This window comes from Tachysurus vachellii, chromosome 1, assembly GCF_030014155.1.
Source record: "Tachysurus vachellii isolate PV-2020 chromosome 1, HZAU_Pvac_v1, whole genome shotgun sequence".
NCBI lineage: Eukaryota > Metazoa > Chordata > Actinopteri > Siluriformes > Bagridae > Tachysurus > Tachysurus vachellii.
Window position 1 is genome coordinate 21,846,311 of NC_083460.1, and position 13,377 is coordinate 21,859,687.

The 13,377-nt window shown below is 38.9% G+C and overlaps 1 protein-coding gene across 2 annotated transcripts in view; it reads left to right on the forward strand.

The window, feature by feature from the left end:
* The window catches only part of mapk8ip1b (mitogen-activated protein kinase 8 interacting protein 1b), a 43,406-nt gene that overhangs the window by 1 nt on the left and 30,028 nt on the right, over positions 1-13,377 (forward strand). The window contains exons 1-2 of one of the 2 annotated variants that reach the window (XM_060877224.1): positions 1-146; positions 8,691-8,802. The exon at positions 1-146 is cut by the window's left edge and continues 1 nt beyond it. In XM_060877224.1, the coding sequence (XP_060733207.1) occupies positions 40-146; positions 8,691-8,802 (219 nt within the window). In that variant the 5' untranslated portion in view covers positions 1-39. Of the gene's footprint in view, positions 147-5,220; positions 5,579-8,690; positions 8,803-13,377 lie in introns of those variants that run through there. The other variant, XM_060877230.1, reaches the window with a different exon arrangement.

Here is a 13,377-nt window from a genome sequence, read left to right on the forward strand (position 1 = left end):
ATCACACCTCCCTGTTTCTGCTCCTGAAACTGCTGATGAATGAAAAAGGAGGCGGAAGAAGCAATGGCGGAGAGAGAGAAGCGGAAAAGCGCGACTCCTGCTCAGTCCTCCCGAGCTGCACAGCCCCGAGCCGCCGCCGCCCGCAGGTAAGAAATAAAGTTAAAGAAATGGTGTTTTTTTTTTTTTGTTCTTTAAACAGAAACGCCTTGATATAAAGATGCTGTTCCCGCTGTGGGAAACGGAGAGCAGGATGCTTGTTGATACAACCTCTTTCTCACTGATAAACCCAGGATTAAATCCTCACTTTAATCCAAATATTCAGTTTATACTTAATAAAGGTTGCAAATGCGCGTGGTCACGTTTCCAAACGAATAATTGGGCATTAATGTGTTTATCACCATGTTAGTGAAGAGACACACATTCCATATAGAGCACTGAACGCTTAAAGGTTGTATTTTATCATGCACATAACTATTTTTTGTAATAGTATAATTTCATAGTAGTATAATAAGCTTTAACCATAAAAACATCATCTGGAAGCCTGGATTTTTTTTTTGTGATAAAATCGGTTCTATTTTTTCAGGTCTTCAAGGATCAATACAGATGTCTGTGTCTTGTGCACAAATCCATCATTTTATTTCCGTAAATGTTTTAAAGGGATGTCAGATTTAGAATTGTTGTCCCTTTGAGGTCAGGAGTGTCCATTCCAATCAAGCAGCATTCACACCTGTTTCCACCAGTTATCTTGGCTTCCAGTAGACTCAGACGTGGCTCGTCCTTGGTTGGAGTGGAAGCCTGCACCACACCGACCCTTTGTGGATAAAACTGTACACTCATGATATGAGGAAATAGGTTCACAACCAAGTAAAATACAGCACATTTTTAACAGATTGTATCCCATTTGATTAATTTGTCAGGAATTTTGGGGTTTCTTTCATATTCTCAGTCAGAAAAAAAATTGCATTGTTTATGACTATATTTAATATATATATTTTGTTTTTTAAAAAAGGCAATAAACAATAACTCTTTTACATGAATCCCATTTTTCACCAAATGGCTCTCTTATCTGTTCATGTTTTACTACATAGTTTTATTATTTTAAAACAGTTAGTTCAGTTAATCATATATCATAATATATATATATATATATATATATATATATATATATATATATATATATATATATATAATATATATATACTACCATAAATAATAATATAGCTCCATATTTAAACTGTAAATATTTAGTTCAATAGTGTTTTATTTGTATAATGTGTTTAAAAATGGACACTTACCAAATAACCTAATAGAAATATATAAATTCTATAAATATATTCTATTTTTATCCCTAATAAGTAAGCCAGAGGTTATTGCGGTGAGTAAAAACTGCCTGAGATGACATGAGGACTGAACTGTCCCTGTTGTTTAACTAAATTGTTTATGACAAAATATTTTGGGTGCATTAACACTGGTGTATGAAGCATGTACAGAATAAAGTACAGATTTAATTGTGTACCGTGGGAAATATTTTTGTGAGATAGACCTGATCTGTTAGAGTTTTGTAGATGAAAAGAAGCAAACGTTACTTTTCATTGTTTATTTATTTACTTATTTACTTTTAACAAAATCTCTTCATTAATATGTCACAGTAAATTTGGCAAATGTTTGTTGAATGCTGAATAACTAAAAATGAATGCACATGTGACTTGCAGAGGAAGTAGCTGCTGATTCACTGCTAGCTATTTTTGTTTGAATTTAGAGCATCTAAGAAGCATGGGTTTATTACTATATACCCCTAAACACTGACTTCCCAGTGAACTTTGCATTAGTTCTGTGTGTGTGTGTGTGTGTGTGTGTGTGTGTCTTGCAGTAGTTGAATTATCTTCTACAGCGTGGCTTTAGCTTTAATAAATGCTCCCAATTTCTTTACCTCTAAAAGACGGTTAACTGAATAACTAGCCCACAGGAACATTTCTGCAGAGTTGCACACTGAGATATAATATTCTTTCCCACTGCAGACTTGCTGGAATAATAATACATCAAAATTCCCCCACCCCCTTATAAAGTGCACTCCATAGCCTTTGCCAGCACCCAGACCTGGGAATCTGTTCAGATCCTCTTATACGCATTTCTCTGCAGGAGCAGCAAATGTTCCTGTTTTGTTGTTTTCATAGGTTCTCAGCAATATGAGCGTGTTTGCATTCCATTACATACAATAACTAGATTTGTAAAGTTTGTCACGACAAACTTTCATGTTGGCTTTGACGAGGTAAGTATTCGCAAAGGCCGGTGCTTTTTGGAGGCGAGTGGACATAAGGTTCAGTGTTACTTTTGGAGGCAAGAGGACAGAAAGATAGGGTGCCAAAACATTTGGAGGCAAGTGGAGACGAGCATGTGACGTCATCCAAATACTCCTGAGGAAGTTCCCCTCCATTGGGCTGAGTGTTTTGATAGGTCACATGTTCATGTTGTGCTAATTTTTTATTTTCATGTGACATCATCAGAATACATGTGAGGAAGTTCCACTCATTGTTCTGAGTGTTTTGATACGTCACATGTCCATGTTGTAAAAAGTTATTTGATTTTGCATATGTTGGGGGGCGGGGCTCGATAAGCTGATCAGCTGATTTAATTCAAATAAAAATTTGAATAGTGACTTCTATTTAAATGTGTTTGTATTTTCCCTCAATGAGCAAGCCTGAGGTGACTGAGGTCACTGTGGTGAGGAAAAACTAAATATAACTAAAAAGAAAAAAAATAATCACAAGGTTTTCACTCAGCTTGGCTAAAAAACTAGCATAATCTAATGAAGTGCAGTGTGATAGTTAGCTAAATTGCGTATGTTAACCCTTATTACCAGTCCACAGAAAGGAAGTGGACTTATGGGACGTTTTCAATCAGTGTCCTGAGTCTGATCTAAAAAGTCAGGACCGTGTTGGCTTTTAGTGTGAGACGTGTGTTTTTCCCTCTGTTGGAGAACGTTCATAGAATTTTAGTGGCCGATGATACAAATGCATCTCAGAGAACAGAAATGGGGTGAAATACCCCTAGTAGGCTAGGAAAAAACAGAAAACATGAAAAACTGCAGTCCTGAGTGTCTACTTTTCTATAAGCTTGACGTTATTGACCACTGTAGCGTGGGACATGACAAAGGCATTCAAAGTTCAACATGGACACAACCAAACACAAGTAACTAACATAGTTTGTGCTCTGTGGAAAAGAGTTAAAAACCTCCTGAGAGTGATCTCTCACTCAGGGCTATTAACCTTCTTTTAACCAAGAATTGGTTGAATGTTTAACGGTTGTTCGGTTTGCTAGCAGGAGAGTTAGATGATGGAGAGTGAAGGTGGATGTGTGGAGAGCAGCAGGTGTAGGTGATGTTCTTCAGATCAACAGTGAAATTATTTTATTTAAAATTTATATTTGGTTTGTGAAATTCACTAGCTTTTAAACTTAGAAAAGAATAAAACACTGATATCTCAGACACATAACCTTCTTATCCAGAGGGCCTGGGCTGACGATGTCCTGGATAGTTTGTGTGTTCTCTTGCCTTTTTGCTCTAAGCAAAGCAGTACATCATTAGTCAACTGATTGAAAACTAGGTGATAGACTTGTTAGAACGGGGCATAGAAGCCTTTATACATTATACATCGCCACATATACATTACAGCACAGTGGAATTCTTTTCCTCACATACCCCAACTGAGGAGGTTGGGGTCAGAGTGCAGGGGCAGCTATGATACAGTGCCCCTGGAGCAGTTATAGTTTAAATTCTTGAATGTTATTCCCTTGCTTTCTGGATTTTTGTGTAACATGTTGATTTACATTGTGGTTGAGTGTGTGTGCGTGTGTGTGTGTGTGTGTGTGTGTGTGTGTGTGCGTACAGCATCTGATTTTACCTGCATGAGTACAAACTCTGCGCTGCTGCTGCTACACGATGGACGGTTTGATTTGAACTGAGTAAATGTACAGGTGTTCCTAATAAAATGACCTGTGAGTGTATTTGTTTAATCAAAATTCAAGCATAATATAAAAAGTAAATCTAAACTTTGAACAGGAATAAATCTGGGCACTAGGTACACTTTTGTATTGAGGCTGTTTGTATTGTAACAGCTAGCTATTAGATCTCAGCTAGCAATCTAGCTGACGCATGACACAGGTATGTAAAGAGTCTGACAGCGGTGCAGAAGGTAAGAGTCGGATTTGGGTCTGACGCTGACACACTGCACTCATGTCATGAGATTACCAGGAACGTAGCAGAAACTCGCAGAACAAACAAACAAAACAAATAAAAGTGCAGCATAAGAATGCTTACAAACCAGTTTCACTAACACAATCGGCTCGGTGGAAGCTTTTCAATGGCGTTTAGAAAGCAGGTGAGTTTAAATAACTTTTATAAGGTCAGCTTTTCAGCTCGATTAGCTCTGAGAACCGAAACACTCTTTTCGTTGTCCATTTTCAGCTGTGAAGGTGAAATCTCTTAACATTAATGGCAGAAGACTGAGAGGGCAGAGACCTTTAATGTGAGCAATTTGTCTGTCAGGATGAGTTAATGAATTAAATTTGACGTGTGGGGAAATAAACGTAAATGTCAGACAGCACGTGTGGGTGAAAATATCTAATAACCCAGTGAGTGGTAGTAAAACCTGAGAACTTTAACGTCTCATTCACGCTGTGGTAAAGGAGTCAGGTACAGTAGTGTTCAGCCTAATGAACACAAAACACTTTCCTCTGGTTTGCTGATACAATCATTCCTATCATTCCAATTCAGAACTGATTTATCTCTATCCCCCTCTCCCCCTCCTCTCTCTCCCTCGCTCTCTCTCTCTCTCTCTCTCTCTCTCTCTCTCTCTCTCTCTCTCTCTCTCTCTCTCTCTCTATCTCTCCCCCTTTCTCAGTCATTCCTCAGGGAAGGATGGTAGTGAAGCGATTAATAGAATATGAACACATGCACAACCTTGTTGTCGTCATCCTGTCAAGCTGCCCCACGCATCCTTCAGATGATTCAGAAAGAGAGAGAGACAGAGAGAGAGAGAGAGAGAGAGAGAGAGAGAGAGAGAGAGAGAGAGAGATGGAGAGATGGAGAGAATGAAAGAGAGATGGGAGGGGAGAGAGGAAAGGAAAGGTGACTGGAGCTGGATCATTAATCCTAAGCACTTTGTTTTGACAAACAGAGCAGAGAGAAAGAGACACACACACAGATAGAGAGAGAGAGAGAGAGAGATGCTGCAGTCACTAATCGGAGCGAAGGAGAGAGAGAGGAGGTTATATAATAGTTGAAGAAAGCGCACTTTGTTTTGACAAAAGAGCAGAGAGAAAGAGACACACACACAGATAGAGAGAGAGAGAGAGAGATGCTGCAGTCACTAATCGGAGCGAAGGAGAGAGAGAGGAGGTTATATAATAGTTGAAGAAAGCGCACTGTTTTGCTCCGTGGTTTGGATTAGCAGCTAGCAAGATGCTGGCGTTTCTCTGATTTCTCTTCACATCAGTCTTCCTGCTGCTACACACTGCTGCACAGCATGAACGACAGAGGGGACGGAGGAGAGGGATGGATGGAGGATCAGTGGGAGAAATGGTACAAATAAGGCTGTGTTTGTGTGTGTGTGTGTGTGTGTATGTGTGTATAGAATGATGGCAGTGCACTGTTTTTCTAGCATCGCTGAGGGACGCCCTTGACTCAGAGTAACCCTGTGTGTGTGTGTGTGTGTGTGAGAGAGAGAGAGAGAGAGAGAGAGAGATGATACTCATAAATGGTGTTTAGTGGCTTTGGTTTCACCTCTGGAGGGAACACAGATGCTCTCATCCTTTCCTATGATTGATGACACTTATACATACTTCATGATTAAATTATTTTTGCTATATCAAGCTATAGGTAAGCAGAAAATTGTCAAATTGCAGTCGTTCTCTTATCAACAAGGTCAGTGTTGCTGCAGAAATTGGCTATATACAGTAGAGTGAGTGCGTGTTCAAACACATCTGTTCCTCTTCTCATGAAGTGGATAAGATGTGGACACGACGTCAAAACATCTCAAGCCTATAGCGCGTAACTGGATAATTAAATATCACAATAATTAAATGCTTATCAGTTTTGAAAATGTTTTTGAAATGAAATAGTGAATATTTTGTTTTCAGTTTCTTAAGTACCAGGATTTCAGGCCCACAAATACTTACTACTTACCACTTTACCACAAAAATAATACCACAGTATGCTTTGGAATATTTATTCGCTCGGCTAGTTGCATCCCAAATTCACAGTAGAGCCGTAAGGTAATGCCCTTGTATATGGTGCCTTGAAACTGTGCTGTGCGTGGGCTCACATCTCACAGCGCTAATCATTCATTCAGATCTAATCCTATCTGCTGTGTTTGCTAAAAATGTTCAAAAACACACAGGGTGGTCTTTAGGGTGATTCAGTGAATAACTCCAAAATCCCAGAAGGATCTCCCATCATCAAGAGTTACATATGTGTTAAAAAGAAGAAAATTTGAGAGTTACGGGAGATAAGGACATTTTTTCCTTAAAAGCCAGTCATTGGATTAATATGAGATAATAATACAGAAAGAAATCAATAGCTTTAGATTGTGGCCCTTCGCTGACTCAGAAAAATGCTGATGTGTCCCCTGCATTAGGAACACGGCGTCCTAGTTCACCTGCTCTAGCTGCCAGGGGGGGTTTCAACACCTGAATACCTTATTGTGTGCATGTGCATGTACTGTATTTCATTAGTCAGATATGAGGGATTAGACTTTACAGCACTTGCCGTTCTTGGTATCATGTCGTGTGTGATCACTCCTGTGGTGCTGAATTGGGTGACCCTTGTGATTCTACACACTCAGCACTAACTGTATGGTCTGGAGAAATCCCATCCATTTGTTCCCCAGCAGTGCTGATCCAGGTAAACTTTAGTGTCTTTCAGTGCATGTTTACTTTCTGTTAGCTTTGGCTCCAACCATTTAGCCCTCTTCATCACTGGACCTTTAGCAGCAGGAATTCATCCAGTCACAGTAGACTACTGAGTACAATGTTCTTCTTCTCTTAAGTGCTGCATTGCTGAGAGGGTACTCTCAGAATAACGCACATGGTGATGAGTTGTGGAGTCGCCAAACTTACAATATGCAGTTTGGCTTCAAAACAGGATTATAAGCGTCGTAGTGCAGGATGATTCATGGGGACTATGTCAAAGCTGCCCGGAATGTATATTAAGTGCCTCAGCGTTCATCTAACAGAGACACAGAGGAATCTCACAGTGTGTTTATCATGGTGGATGGATGGACCTCACATCAGATATTGCTCAGCTGAGATATACGATGGTAAAGCAGACATTGTTCCAAATACAGCAGTTTCACCAGAACCTGGAGACCAAGAGGCAGTGATTAATGATAGAGATTTAGAGTTTATTGTGGGCATGAAGAAAACCTGTTTAAAACCACTGCATTGTTGCACTGAAAATACTGTGTACGTGCACACACATGCGCCATATAGATAACGCTGAAGGCTAAGATTTGGAACAGGCAAGAGCAAGGACAGAAACTCTGTGACCCAGAAAGACAATGACATGCAGTAAATATCATGAGTGAACAAACCTGAACCTTTAGCTTCTCTGTGCTATGTTTGAGCCCTGATTTGTATCTGCTCACTGCAGTTTAACAGGATGGAGAGTTACTGAGATCAGGCCATTCCATAACCTCCATTTTCTCCTTTTGATTCATTCCTTGGTGATTTACGTGCATGTCCACTTCTTCAGCTTTAACGTTTTGACACATAGCCTCACATTCTCCTCATGCAGTGTCTGGATTGAAAGAGAATTCATACTCGACTGTACTGTATGTCTGCAGGTTCTTCAGGCTCTGTTTTAGTAAAACAGCTCCAAACCATAGTACTTCAACCACTATGCTGTACAGCTAGCTTCTTGATACTGGAACCAAACAACTCAATCTTTTTACTTTAAACTGAACTCACCCTCGTGTTTTTGTCTTCCTCCTGCTGGAACCTACGTGGAGATTCAGGGCTTTTTAGAGATGTCTGTTAGCATCACACAGCCTGCACTCATGTACAGCTTGCTGGATCGTCCCGGCCTGGACACGACAGCCGTGCTTTTATATCTTTTCCACTTGTCCACTGAAGCATGGAATGATTGATTTTTTTTAACATTCTGGAAATCTTTACAGATCTTATGAAGCTCTGCACAATTTTGGCAGTTTCTCTTCCAGCCTCATGAGGGAGCTTCACCCCTGAGACTCTCAGTAAAGGTCACGAACAGCCGGGGACACCTAAGCTGAATTCTCTTGTGTTCTACGGGGTTTGAAGCAAAAACTTATTAAAATATATTTTAATTTAGACAGATAATTGTCTTAGAAAGAGATTTCAACTTAAGACTTTTACTGAAATGAACAATGCTAGTTAGTGTATTGCTTTGTATCACACCGGCTTGTGCTGTATGTTGATTTCAGTTATTCAGGTGAATCATTTATATAACACCTGTGATTAAGTGTCAGTAGAGTTTTTATCTATATTGAGCTAAGGAACCTACACTAAACTACACCAATTTTTCTGGTGTTGCTTCAAATCGCTTCATAATCTAGTCGTTTAAATGTCTAGACAACATGATGTATAATTTGCAGGAGTTTGGGTTTATACTGCAGAAAGTCTGGATTATGGATTTATGGCTTTTTTTTTGTTTGTTTCAGGTTGACCCATGATATAAGTTTGGACGAGTTTGAGGATGAGGACTTGTCAGAAATCACAGAGATCAGAGATGAGCGAGGCCTCAGCCTTAACTGCCATGGCCTCAACATCAAGGTATGAGAAAATCTCACAGTTACCTGTCTGGTATTTGAGCTGCTGATCTACACACACACACCCCAAAACTAAAAGCTTCTGATTATTTTTTTTGCTTGTGTTTTGGCTTGTTGTCTTGTTATGTAACATGATTGCGTCTGAGCTTCAGCTTACTGACTAATGACCAGACGTTCTCATGTAAGATTTTGTGGGACAGAGCAGAATTTATCATTCTGTCAGGTCTGGCACATTGCCCAGGTCCTGAAGCAGCACATCCTCCCCACATTGTGACAATACCACCACCATGTTTCACAGCTGAAATGATGCTCCTGTTGTGTTAACTTCACTACAGATGAAACAGGACCTTCTAAAAATTTGACTTTCCACTCGTTGGTCCACAGAACTTCATATTAAAAGACTTCATCAGAATGTGAAATAAGTCTTTCTGTGGCTCATACTGTGGTGTCCTGGAGACTTAGAGCTTTTGAAATCATATTATAACCCTTTTGATAGATTTCTTTCACATCTTTTGTTCGTCGAAGAGCGAGCTGCTTGTTGTGATCTTATAGTTTACTTCACACTGTAAAGGTTGCCAGATACATTGCCAGTAACTATTGGTCATTTTTTTCCTTGTGTGAATGAAATCTTTGCATTGATTCTCTCTGATATGAATTTTTGTTGGTCTCAAAAAAATGTGTGACAAATATACAGAAACAGAAAAAAACAGGAAAGGGCCAAATACATAATATATGTGTATTTTTAGCTCTGACGCACAGTGGAGGTTGGAGTGAAAAAAGGTGAATAAAAATAAAAGATTCTCAGTTGCCATGGAAATTACTTTTCACCCGTGTGTCTGCCACATTGCGTAGATGGTGTGTATTTTGTTGAATAGTCTGAAGAGGAGTAATATCAGTACTGAAGACTTCAAAATGATTGCTAATCCAGGTCACATGGCATCACCAGAGTGGTCGGCTAACATCAGCAAGCTTGTTAATGAACAGCTACAGAACTAACCAATCGACCAATTATCGACCAATTTCCAAATTACCATGTCTCACAAAAATATTGGAAAAAGTTGTCTTTTCTCAAATTACTCCTTTTCTAATGGAAAATGACATTTTAGATAACTTCCAATCTGGTTTTAGAGCTGGTCACAGCACAGAGACCGCATTAGTTAAAGTAGTAAATGATCTTCTAATGTCAGTTGATGCTGGGTTGGGGGTTGTTTTAATTATGCTGGATCTCAGTGCCGCCTTCGACACGGTAGATCATTCAATTCTTTTGAAACGCCTGGAGGATGAAGTAGGTATCAAGGGGACGGCTTTAAACTGGTTTAAGTCATATTTGCATGAAAGAACTTTCTTTGTGAATCTTGCAAATAACTCTTCTTCGCTGGCATCTTTAAAATACGGTCTTCCTCAGGGTTCTATTTTGGGGCCCATTTTATTTTCTTTGTACATGAGCCCACTTGGCTCAATTTGTCGTCATCATGACATCTCTTATCACTTGTATGCTGATGACACTCAATTATATTTGCCTTTTAAAGTTGGAAACTGGAACTCGCTGCAGCCTTTAGTACTCTGCCTGGATGAAGTCAAACTCTGGTTATCCCAGAATTTTCTTCAATTAAATGAGAAAAAATCTGAGATAATTATCTTTGGTCCTTCAAAACTTAAGGAAGCTATGTCTAGTGCTAGTGCACTTGATATACCTATAAAAAACACTGTTAGGAATCTTGGTGTTATTATTGACTCTTCCCTCAGCTTTGACAACCAGGTTAAGTCAGTAGTAAAGAGTAGTTTTTATCAACTTAGACTGATCTCCAGGCTGAAACCCATCCTTAATACTAAAGACTTACAGGTCATAGTGCATGCTTTTATCACCTCTAGACTGGACTACTGCAACTCTCTGTATGTTGGGATAAGCAAACACAAACTATCTCGTCTGCAATTAGTGCAGAACGCGGCAGCTAGGTTTCTAACTGGCACAAAAATTAGAGAACACATAACTCCAGTATTATCTTCTCTTCACTGGCTTCCAGTTCAGTATAGAATTGATTTCAAAATTCTGTTGATGGTTTTTAAAGCATTTCACAACATCGCTCCAAGCTATATTACCAACCTCTTAAAGGACCACACTCCAGTTAAGTTCGCTGAGATCAGGAGAGAAACTTCTACTGGCAGTTCCCCGTTCCTCAAAAAAATCTAGGGGCGATAGAGCCTTTATGGTCATCGCCCCAAAACTGTGGAATAGCATCCCTTTACACATTCGGCATGCCTCAACTTTAGAAGGTTTTAAGTCTCAGTTAAAAACTTATCTTTTTAATTTAGCGTTTGTTGAGAATAGACCTTGTTTAGAGAGAGTTTCTTGATTCTTTTATATATTTTATTTCATTTTATCTTTTTCCCTTTTATGTATATTATTTTTCATCTGTTTTAATTTTCTTTGTTATAATTGGTTTGATACATATTGCTTTATGCTTTGTAATATTGTGCAGCACTTTGGGCAATTGAAATTGCAGTAAAATGTGCTATATAAATGAATAAAGTTGAAAGTTGAAGTAACCATAGCTCAGCTAAGCTAGCTAGCTGGACGTCAGCCTGAGAATTAAAGAGAAGAGTAAGCAGGGATGAAAGCTTATCATTTAGCAAAACCAGGACATGTAGCAATAGCAATGTGAAGATTTTGTGTCTCTTATTTATATGATAAGAACATATTCTCTCTCCCTCTTACACACACACACACACACACACACACACACACACACACACACACACACACACACACACTGTCTAAACATCTCTTGAGTAAACCTGATCCAGGTCTTGAGCCATACAGTCATGCCTTTGCCCTAATGTCCATCAATCTGTCTGTTAAGTGAAGGAATGAATGACAGTGTGCTGGCTAAACACCATTTTTATAAATAAACGTAACATTTAACATATTTATAAGCACAGTGTGATAAAATACTGGGCGATAGAGTGCCTATCACACATAGAGTTATATTGTGTTATATGATATAACTATATTCTTCAGTATTAATATAGACTACTATCACTGGTTTTTACATCACTGTGTGGTTATTAGCATAATAGGATCACTTCTGATCAGTCGTGTGTGTGTGCGTATGTTTGTGTGTGTCAGTTGATTGTTTTAATTCAACTTTTTTAATTTTAACTCTTTTTTAAAAATCCATCAAACCATCTCACAGCTTCATTGAGTTAAAACTCCAAAACTAATGGCACTCAGTTAACCTTACGCATTCGATCCATTTTTAACCCATTTAATAGAAAAGCTTCATCACTCAGAACCAGGGTTTTTGGGGGGAAGGTTTTATTGGCCAAGTACAGAACCCCAGGGTTCTATACTGTATAAAACCACAAGAAACCTCTTTGCTTAAGAGTGTATCAGTCCTCTGGCAGATTTTCCTGTAAATTACAAGAAATGAATCAATCGAGCTGTTGTTTTCTCAAGCTGTTATTTATTGAAGTTAAGGGAATCTGTATGAATATGAATCTATAAATCACACAACAGTCTTCATGACACAGCACATCTTATTTGCGTATTGGGACAGCCCCAAAAATCGACAAACTGTTACATTTTAGCTTTTTGTTATTATATTATTTGTATTATGAAGAGAAACATTAAATTCGCATCGAATTTGTTAGAATTACGGTAGTGGAATAGTGCTAATTTTTCTTAAATGTGTTTAAACAGTTCTTCAAACCCCATACATATATGAGAATGTTAAAAAAATAAACTGGTTTTACTTTACGGAAGATGCGCACGGAGGTGTTGAGGGAGGAGTAAACAGGCGGAGGAGTTAGAAGGAATTACTCTTTCACTTTCGTTCACTTACTCACACTCTTAATGCTACTTTACACTTAAATGGAACTTAACTAAACTTCATTTAGAGCGTGGAGAGCAACAACTAGAAAATAGAATAGACACCCGTATAACAGAACCATTAATCATGCATAGAGTTAAAAATAGGAAAGGAAAATAATAAATGGATAAATAAATAATTAAATAATTAGAGAGAGAGGGCGAGAGAGAGAGAAAAATATGTGGAGATTTATGACGTAAACTGGTACAACGAACACAGGTTCCGGCATGGTGGAGTCGGGGTTGGAGGAGGGAGTTTAAATTGCAGCAGCAGCGGAGCGCTAGAAAGCGGCTCAATGAATGGGAATTTAAATGGTCGGGTAATATGGATGTCGTAACCGGATTGGTGCACATCGTGGACAGCTCACGCTTCTCTTAACTTGGCTGAACTTAATTGCTACAATTTCTGTTTTCTTTACATTAATTTTGCTTAATTTTCTTCATCGCTTTTCTCTTCACTTGTTTTTGCTTTTTTGTTACTCTTTCCTCACTAACATCTGCCGTTTTAATAAAAACCTGTCCGGTCGGCATATAACTACATGCGGTGAAGTCGCACAAATTCACATTTTTTAACAGATTCAACGCTCAAAACGGATCCGAAAATTACGGATCCGCACATGGTCGGCACCTCACGCAGCGCCTTTGCGACTCTCCATAGGAAATGGATGACTTCCTGTTTATCGGCCGTCGTTTGCTGTGTGCAGTGGAAAG